General features: G+C 46.5%; 1 protein-coding gene across 1 annotated transcript in view; it reads left to right on the plus strand.

Annotated features, from left to right (window-relative positions):
* Positions 1 to 7,619: 7,619 nt before the first annotated feature.
* Positions 7,620 to 10,585, plus strand: part of LOC144161770 (beta-galactosidase-like) — an 11,228-nt gene continuing 8,262 nt past the window's right edge. Inside the window, exon 1 of the mRNA XM_077692370.1 lies at positions 7,620 to 9,095. Coding sequence (XP_077548496.1) covers positions 7,635 to 9,095 — 1,461 coding nt within the window. The 5' untranslated portion in view covers positions 7,620 to 7,634. The remainder of the gene's footprint in view (positions 9,096 to 10,585) is intronic.

Genomic DNA, 10,585 nt, shown 5'->3' on the forward strand with positions numbered 1-10,585 from the left:
TGCTACAACGTTTATAGAACCACGCCACCCTACACCACGAGCGTTCCGAGTTGAACGTGGAACCTATCTACTGGAACCTTTCGTTGCTGTTGCCGTTAGATTTTTTTATATGCCGCCAGGAGGTGTCGCGGGCAACAGCAGGCGTCGCTTTTCTGCCGTGGATGTAATATTTCATTCGCTATCGGAAAACACAAACATCCATGAATTTTTTATTAAAGGAACACTGCAAATGTCACCTATGTATTGATTAGCTGCCTTACATTTGCGTAATGTCTTGCTCTTGTTGACGTATAGATTTGGCTTTGAGTAAATAAAACTATTCCGCACTTTTTTTTCCGCTTTGGCCGGGTGGCTCAATCGAGTCACAAACAGAGGCAGACAGACAGGCCAAAATTTCTGCGTTTAAGTAGCCCAACAAAGAGTATCGTCTTTAAAATATTGGCGGCGTATCAGCTTTCTCTGCAAGAAATGTCGAACGACACAGTTCTCTGCTCCCCGCCCTTTCCCCCCTCCCCACGTAACCTGCTTCCCTCGTTTCGTTCCTCACCCCTTCAGCTCTTGACACCGCCTCTTTCCCTCTACTCTTGCTACTTTCATTAATGCAAATGAGATTTTTTTCAGTTCAATTCAATTTTTCCGCGCTTACACTGCTCGCACGCAATGTGGCAGAACAGCGCGCATCTTCCATGCTAATTGTCTCGCATTCTCCTTTTTTTATTTGCTAGCATAAACCTTTCCCGATCGTCTGCTACCTCATTCGGATATTTCATAACGTAGATGGAGCCAAATGAGGTAGCAGACGATCAAAAAACCTGCTTTCGAGTTTTCTGATCGTCTGCAGCTCCATTTGGCTCCTTCCGGCCACGGAAGAAGCATGCATCCCCATCGTAGGTCTGGCTCTGCATATCCAAAATGGCGCCGTTGTTCCAAGATCAGCTTGCACTGGCTCCCACCTCCAAATCGGCCGCCATTTTCCCATAGGCGAAAATCGTTTTTTATTTATTTTCAGAGTAAATACGTAAGTACCGTCGTTCCTGCAGGTGACAAACAAAATAGACCACAAAGTACGACCTTCGCGTGAAGTTTGAGCGCGAACCGAGCAGTGGTTAACTCAGGAGAAAAAATTTAAAGCGTTTAAATTAGCTTCGTAATAACCTCTATTTAGTAGTCGTATAATTGTTTACCTTACATTCGGCCGATTAAATCAGGGTTTGACAGACCGATAGAGAGATGGACGGACGGACGGACGGACGGACGGACGGACGGACGGACGGAGGGACGGACGGATGGATGGACATACGAACAGACAGCTAGATAGATAGAGAGACAGGCGAACAGGTTCGTGGTTAGGTAGCCCAAGAAAGACCATTGTGTTTACACATTAAGCGAACGTAATAATATACCGTTATATGCTTAGCCCCAGTACAAAGTGGACACAGCCACAATGGTCTGCCATTTTTGCCCTTCGCGTGCCGACTGTAGGCGCTAAGCTGTTACCTACCAACACACCTGAGAAAGTGCGAACAAGACTGCTCATACAGTGTGCGCATAAACGGAGAGGACTGGTAGGCGACAGTGCAGAAAGAAAATTGTAGCGATAATAAGAGAAGAAAATAGCTCGCCATTCCGGCCGTGCGAAAGTGGATGGGCCAGTGACTTCTTAGGACTCCACAGAGAGGTGACGCCCGCTCTCTTTTTAGTCTTCAATCTAAAATATTTATTCCCTGCAGCATGAAAACGTATTGAGTCGTCCTTCATTTTCCCCACAAGAAGCCTTTTTGCAACCATTTTGGTAGTAATAGACTGTCAAAACTACGCATAAACATGCCAGTAGCAGCTCACGGGATGAGCACAAATGTCACAAAGAAAACGTTCGTTGGACACTGTGTAAAACTCCTTCCTGCTCGGTGCTGTGAGCAGTTACCAGATGAGGATCACATCCTTCATCAAATAAATGTGGACGCAGGCCTGTTTTGTCAAGTGACCCCTGTTTTCTTGCAATTTCACGTACTGATGTTCCGGCTCATTCAACTTGAAGTGCAACAAGCAGAAAGGTAAGGGTTACCTTGTTTATAGTGGGTTTGAAGCCTAAAAAATAATTATTGTATCAAGTATTTTTGCGCGAGCCAGATTGTCGATTTGTTTCAGCCGATTTTTATCTCTACTGTTAAATCGAATATCGGATATAACTAACTAATTCGATGTTCCGGTACTACTTCGTTATAACGAGGCTCGGCTGCACTAACGACAAAAATACAACAAAAACTAACACACAACAGACCGATTTAAAAATTTCAAAAAGAAAACATTCCCACGGTGCGTATAAACACATTAGGCCTAATTTAAGCTACGCGCCACAATGAATAATTCCCCACCCAAAAAAAAAAAAGAAACACGGGAAAATCAAGAAATCGCTACCCATTACCAGGTTTATAACCTCTAAAGAAGTCAAACTAACTAATAAAGCATTTTCCGCGAATTGTCAAGTCTCTTTCGCAGTCTCTCATTTTGCTCCTACACCATGGGGACGCTCGTAAATTTAAGGCTTACGACGGGGCACATATGGTTGATGGGAGAAATTTTTCACGAAAGAAACACTTGACAGCAGAGAGAGAGAGAGAGAATGTTAGAGGTGAGGTTACCCTGGCAAAGGCGCCTAGCTTGCTAGACGAAGAGAAATGAACTTTATGAAGTGATGATGATGACTCTGCTTATTCACAATCGGGAGTTGTGTTTTGGGCACGGCTTGAGCTGTCTTTACGACGAAATTCATTCGCGTTGTTTTTGATACCACAAAATTTTACAATGATCGGAGAGATTTTGTCTGTGCTCCCGCGGTGGGAGTGCAATGCCTGCCTCATCCCCGGGGCGCGGCATGCAAGTCTGGGAGGCGGATCTCCCGTCCGCAGACTTGCCCCTCGATACGTATCTAAAAAAAATGGCCTGAATACCATCCCGGTAGCCCTAGTGCCTAAACACGGTAGTTTGATCCGCATGAACAAGGTCAAGCTATTGCAAGAGAACTTGCTGGAAGCTTCTGTAAGGTATCAGCAGATCACAGATGTAAGGCCTTATGGAAAAAAAATAGGATCGTGTGCCCTTCAGCAGACCTTTTATGCGTTGCAGACCTGCTCAAATGTACGTCGTTTGGTTCGGCACAGGTTATTCCGTTCAGCCCTGCTTACCTAGCCTGCGTAAAAGGGCTAGTGAGAGATGTTGATGCCTCACTTTCCGCAGCCGAGGTCCTAGAGAAATTCTCCGCAGTTGGAGTGGTTTCTGTCCACCGCTGCAACCGCCCCCACGGGTGACTGTCGGATCGCCACTGCGTCGGTGATCATCACCGTTCCGGGCACTCGATGCCCGTCTGGACTGAAGGTCTGGCCAATACTCTATGTGGTCCAACCACTGCCCCTCGCCCACTCCAGTGCCGTTTCTGCTGGCGATACGGTCCCAGCACAAAGGTATGCAAGTCAGTGTCCAAATGCCGCATGCGCGGCGATACGCACACAACTCCTTCCTGCTCTTCGGAAGAAGAACATTTCTGTCTCTGTGGCTATCCACACCCTGCAGATTACTCGAACTGCCCCGCTCGATCCTAAGAACAAGCTATCGTAGAGCTGGGAGAAAGGCGACGGTGCTCTCGTGCTTCGGCAATCGCTCAACTGAATGAGCGTTCTACTGGGTATGGAGGGGCCGTAGGCCGAACACCGCATTTTGTGGATGTGACATTTGCCCAGTCTTTTGCTGTGTCCATTGAAAAGAACTTATGCCAAGTGTTCGAACGTGTAATCACTTCATTTATGGAAAACTTTTCAGTCGAACAGATGCTCGTCATGTTCAAATCAATTGAATTCAATTCACTTTTATTCAAATTCATGCAGTTTCAAGCGCAAATTCACCGCCCCCTCCCGTGACTACTGCTGCCTTTATTTCCCTACCAGTGCCTGTTGCCAAACCTGATTTTCTGCCAACCTCTGACAAGGTACCTAAATAGACGACCAAGGCAGTGCGGTCTGACCACGTCCCCGAGGTTCCCTCAAACGGCGAGGATTACAGCTGGGCTATGGAAGGTGCAGGTGGCCCTAACAAATGCGGCATGTCTCCGCCAAAAGTGTCGCAGTGGCCGAGAAGTAAACAAAAAAAGTGTGTTCCTAAAGACAGTGAAGATATCCCTGCGGAAGCAGTAATTGAGGCTGTGCTAGATTCATCATGACCGTCCTGAGTACTTCACTGGAACTGCCACTCTGTGGGTGCTTCTCATGCTTATCTGAATTATCTTTTCCCCTTACGTCCCCACATATTGTGTTAATTCAAGAAGCTTGGTTAATCCCTCAAAATATATGTTTAGTCTTCATAATTTTCGCTCATTTCGGTTGGACAGGCCTCAGGGTAGAGGCGGTGGCCTCTTGATATTGATCTCCTCAAAGTTTTGCCACAAATTTTCTGTATCGTTTCACTTGATGTCCCCAATACTTGAAACATAATTATTAGACGTGCACATTAATGGCATCAGACCGTTCACTATAGCAAACGTTTATTTCACAGTGGGGGTTACCTCCACTGCTTCCTTAGATGACATTGTGTAAAACAGTCAAAGACAACTATTCCTAGCTGGAGATTTTATTCGCATCATGCCTGTTGGGGATTCCGCGCGAATAGCTGCGGCAGACGCCTGTGGTCATGGGCATCGGACAATGATTTCCAGTGTGCAAATTTTCACTCTGCTACATTTTTTGCGTGGTGGTGTCCTATCGGTCCTTGACTTAACATTTGCTTCGAATGAAATTTCTCTGCCTGACCTGGCTAGGGTGGACTGCGGGACAAACAGCTATCACCTGCCTGTGGCCTATCCTATTATCGCCTCCTCCTTTTTGGTCCCTCCTGCGGAACGCAAATTTGTGAACCACGATAGGTTGAGATTGGTGGAAAAAGTTGTACATGCCCTTTTGATTGCTTTCATTCCAAGTCATAATATACTCAGTCCTTGGCAAATTGGTTTTCGTCCTGATTGTCATATCTGGTTCGCCCATGTTGATTTAGAGATTAGAATTCGGCTCGACAGGAAAATGGGAAAGCTTTCGGCCTTAGTCGCATTGGATGTGGGAAAGGCCAACGACAGCGTAGAATAAGAAATCTTGCGGGAACTTTTGATAGCCTGTAATCTACCTCCATACATTATAGCATGGGTACAGGAGTTCTTGCGAGGGCGCGAATTTTTTTGTACAGATAGCAGACTCAAGTCCTACTACTGTCCTCAGACCAGAGGTGTCCCTCAAAGATCGGTTCTCTCCCTAGTTCTCTTCAACATTTCACTTAGTTCAATCCCGCGTGACCCGAAAGTAACTGTCTATGGTTATGCAGGTGACATTGCGTTCTATTCATGTAATGACGACCTCCAGTATCTTTAACAACGGCTCGAAAAGTATCTTGATACTTTGACTAGATGGCTCCAAACCCTTCACTTAGCTCTAAACGTAAAGAAATGTTGCCTGTTAGTTTTTACTTCCCTGTATAACATGTCAATTTCTCTTGCATACCAAAATCACATCATTAAACAAGTGAATACGCTGAAATACCTCGGTGTTATGTATGATCCCCCTTTCAGTTAGTGTTCCCACATCGAATCTACACTTTTAAAAGGAGAGCGGGCTCTTGGTTGACTCAAAAGGCTTGCGCGCAGAAAATCAGGGATGCGTCGAGAATGGTTGTTCATTTTGTACAAATTGTACGTTCGTCCAATACTAGAATTTGGCTGTGCACTCTATTGTCGTACTGCTGCATATAAATTACGTCCGCATTTGTTTGCTTGAAAAACGTGCCCTGCGCTTACTTCTTGCGTTGCCTAGATTTGTTGCTGGCACTGTGCTATACCTAGAGGCTCAAATTCTATCATTGGAGACGCGCTTCCAAATGTTGTCAGTAAAAACATACCTGAGAGTGGTACGCTCCCCGATTGGAAAAGAGCAGGCCATATTTTTACAACAACCCCTTACCTTCTTGACGACGACATGGCCTAGGTTTATACACCCTCACCTCCTGTTTGTCAATTCAATTCTTTCCTATACTGGCGTTGACTTCTTTTCCATTGAACCATTATCGACTGGGGATACGCTAGTGCTTGTTCATGCCGACAACATATTCCCAAAGAATGCCAAGCTGCTTTCTAGGCGTATCCTACAGTGCATTTTAGGAGAACACATTGCTCCTTATCCACATCATGTGGTTATTGCCACTGATGGCTCGCAATATGAACCCAAATAAACGGTTGGAATTTGTTCTTTTGATCTAGATTGGACTTTTTCTTTTACCTTGGCTGATTACACTCCCATACTTGAGGCAGAACTATCGGCCATAGCTCTGGCCATAAAAAGAATTCCTAGCTCTCTATCGCATGTAATTTTCATAACTAACTCTCTATCCCTTTGCATTTCTTTTGTGAAATCTGAACATTTTATTCATTTAAAAACATTTCGCTACTTTTTTCCACAGCACATCGTATCTCGCTACGTGTTGTGTGGGTGCCTGGACATACAGTTATTCTGCTCAATGAGAGGGCGGACTGATCAGTGGGTTTCGCCATTGGGGTCCCGATACGAAATGTTTGCCCAAATCTCGCAGCCATAACTGTGGCACGTCTTCGTAGATATTGATTACTCAAGGGGCGGTACAACGGTATCCTCGATAGACGAGAGTATGCTCACCTCAAATTCAAATGGAATTCGTCGTTTTGTGTTTCCCGCCAGTGCGAAGTGGCCCTCGCAGACATGAGGTGCCGCCTTCCAAAATAAACCTATATTTGAACAGGTCAGGATTGGCATTAACAGACGCTTGCTTGCTTTGTAATCAATCAGAATCATTAGAACACTATTTGTTTGAATGCCGCCGTTGTACACATCAAAGGAAACGTTACCATACTCTCCCATTCGAGCGCCTTAGACAAACTAAAAACTTCAGTTCTTTTTTATTCGGTGCTAGCTGCCTTGGCAAAGCAGGCAAAAAAATTTACTTGCTCCTTCACGAATTCATCCCGGCTACCGGAAGAATTGTATGCTAGCGAATTCGTCCATCATTTATCTGGCCCCTTCCTTGAAGAGTATAGTTTTTTATCATTATATTCCAATTCTAAAGAACACTTTTTAAATTATTAGTCAAACCTCAAGCATTGGCCAATCCCCCTCAGTGGGTACGTGCCATTACAAATAGAGAAGAAGAAGATCGAGTCCTCGGGAAAGTCAATACAGCTTTTGTCACTCGGGATGCTCGTTTAGAATTTGGCCAGAGGCCTAAAAGGTCCCTTAGTGTTAGTCTCCAAGAAAGCGGCGGGCCCAGGGACACTAGGAAGGTCGTCCAAGGTGCTGTATAACCCGCACATTCTCTTATTACGTGATTTGAGACCTCGCGCACGTCAAAAAGGGTGATTGGGAAGGGGCACAAATAGTTTTTACTGTCACGCAACTCCAAATGGCAAAGCGATAGCAGGTATCTTCGTCCTCTCCCATGTGATCTCTAGCCGTTGCCCGTCGTCTTCACTCTCCTCTCGACCACTGATAAGCAACAGAAAAGCGAAAAGGAGAACTCGATCGCCTTTGCCAAATTGCCACATTACCGTGAGCGTCCTCGATACGCCCACTAAAATGTCGCGTTTCTGCGTTCTCTTCGTTTTGCTCGTGGGGTTATTTTCGGCGGTTAAGAGCTCCCCAACGGCTCGATCCTTCACAGTCGACTACGAAAACAACCAGTTCCTCAAGGATGGCCAACCTTTCCGCTATGTTTCCGGTTCCCTCCACTACTTCCGGGTTCCCAAGCCGTTCTGGAAAGATCGCATGGAAAAGATGAGGCTAGCCGGTCTCAACGCCCTGCAGACATACGTCGAGTGGAGTGGCCACGAACCTGAACCAGGAAAGTACAACTTCGAAGGCGACTACGACCTCAAGAGCTTCTTGGACACAGCGAAAGAGGTCGGACTTTCTGTTGTGTTCCGGCCAGGACCTTACATATGCGCCGAAAGGGACAACGGAGGCCTACCATATTGGTTGCTGAGGGTGAACCCCAACATGAAGTACAGGACTTCGGACGCTTCTTACATCGCGGCAGTGGACAGATGGTTCAATGTCCTGCTTCCGATGGTTGAGCCGTACCTCTACAAGAACGGAGGTCCCATCATCACGGTGCAAGTTGAGAACGAGTACGGGCAGTACTTTGCCTGCGACCGAGGGTATATGGAACACCTCGCCAAGATTACAAGGCGCCATTTGGGACAAGATGTAGTGCTTTTCAGGACGGACGCTCCGGGAGACGCGGTCTACAAGTGCGACTACGTGGAAGGCATACTAGTGACGGCCGACTTTGGCTCTGCGGCGACCATCTCAAAAGAATTTGCAACCGTCCGGAGGGCGATGCAGAAGGGACCTCTCATAGTGACCGAGTACTATCCCGGTTGGAATGACCTCTGGGGCAGGCAGCACGTCAGGGTCGATCAAGGTAAGGTGCTGAAGACCTTCGAGGAAATCTTGCAGTTCAACGCATCAGTGAACTTCTACATGTTCCACGGTGGCACAAACTTCGCGTTCACGAACGGCGCGCTTGCCCACCCGCAGCCGACCAGCTACGACTACGGCGCGCCCCTCAACGAGGCTGGCGATCCCACGGATACATACTTCAAGATAAGGGACGTAGTCGGGCGGTACCTCCCTCTTCCCAACGGGACTTTGCCGGTCCCGGCGCCGAAGCTTAAACTTGGCCCCGTGGAACTAACATGCGCATCTTTGGAAGCCATCCTTGCCTTTCTTCGGGAGCGAGGCTACGTTGTGCCGGTGACCTCTGAGCATCCCAAGAGCTTCGAGGCGCTTGGTCAGGCCTTCGATTACGTGCTGTACACCGCGACGGTGCAGTTTCGTCCCAGGAGCCCGGCCAATCTGACGGTGCCGGGAATCAAGAATCGAGGCTACGTGTTCACGGCGCAAACCCGAACAGTGCTGAGCAAAGGTCAGGGCGTCTACGACATACCTGTTATTGTGCGCAAAGGAGAGAACGTAACTATTCTTGTTGAAAACACGGGGAGACAGAACTACGGAGCCGGTAACCATGACATGAAGGTGAGTTGGCATATTTGTTTTTTTTCTGTAATCATCTTACTCGATTGGTACCAGATTAAACGGGCGTGCGATCTTATCTGCTGCAAATAACAAAAAAAAACGGAATGAGGTGAAAGGTAAATTCGCGTCCTGTTTTGCATGTGTTAATGTGTCTAACCGCACACAATAAAACACGATGATGCTCAGTAATTTACTGAATTAAGAAAAAATATATTGGCTAAGTTTACGCTAGCTCAAATCGAAAACTATGAGGATTAGTTTTTCGACGAGAGAGATGAGCTTGCAAAATTTTGCTCCATTGCCAAGATTCAAGGCCACATTGAGCACCGCACATCAGTTGCGAAACGTGACGCGTAACGCCCGTTAATTTACAGGCAACCTAATTGGACGCATATTTCCTAAAACGGAAGGGAAATGCGGATTTTTTTTTTTTAGTCTGCAACCTGTATTTACTTCCCGCGGAAAATCTCTTGAGATAAGCGCGGGGGCAAAATTTACAGTTAAAATGCTCGTTTAGTTATACGAATTACTTTTGTTACTATCGAGTTTTTTGGCAGGGGAAGACACATGTACGCGCGTGAAGAAAACCATGTTGCACCTAGTTTTAACCTTTTTCTATAACGTCTGCTAAAATTGAACACCGTATATACAGCGAGCGTCAGTGCAATTACCGGCGACAGGCACCCACCTAAAGTTTAGAGACAATTTTCTTCATGAAACTTGTGCTGGGTTGCTGGAGGATACTTCAGCTGCTGAAATTTCAGAAATCAGGTAAAGCTGGTGTTTTTTCGAAGTTCCATACGACGTACATTTTGGTCATTGAGGAACCCAGTGTCTTGGCCTCCAGGTTGACTAGTACACTGTTATACTTTTATCAGATTCATGTACAACCTGCCAGATAGCCTGCTCAAAAGTGCTTATCTAGGTGGTTTTCCCTCGATCGAGTGAGCTTTTCCCTTCCATTCAGCTTCTCACCCCGCGAAGTTGGGGCTCTTCGATTATCACTTCCGTACTCAACAGGGACCCCTCCAAAAGCAACCCCACATTCGTTTTTCTCATATATTCCCACTGCACGGAGAACCATCGGGTTACGCCGTTGGCTATCCGCGGAAAGGCCGAGACTGCAAATCGAAGAGCGCTACTTCTCGCAGTTCACTGGCGCCAGTTTTGAAAACGTCGAGAGCGTTCCCTCTTAAAGAAAGGCTGTAGCATTCACTAATGGAATACTAACAAGTAAGTCGTCGAAGTATACAGTGGGTACTTAGTAACTGGAGGTTGTAAATGCAGCACTAGTCAGGGTTACTATCTGAAGCAGGCAGTAAGCACCACTGCCTTCACTAGTAAACTACTAGCGATTACACCCTACTGAGCTACATGCGCTTACTAAGTGGCCATGCATAACTTTGTCGTAAGCAGAACGCTGATCTAGTGAGTACTACTTCCTACATCCAGTTAGTTAGCTACATGCGCTTACTAAGTGGCCATGCATA

This window comes from Haemaphysalis longicornis, unplaced genomic scaffold (genome assembly GCF_048455015.1).
Source record: "Haemaphysalis longicornis isolate Haplotype H1 unplaced genomic scaffold, Haemaphysalis longicornis Haplotype H1 scaffold_12, whole genome shotgun sequence".
Taxonomy (NCBI): Eukaryota; Metazoa; Arthropoda; class Arachnida; order Ixodida; family Ixodidae; genus Haemaphysalis; species Haemaphysalis longicornis.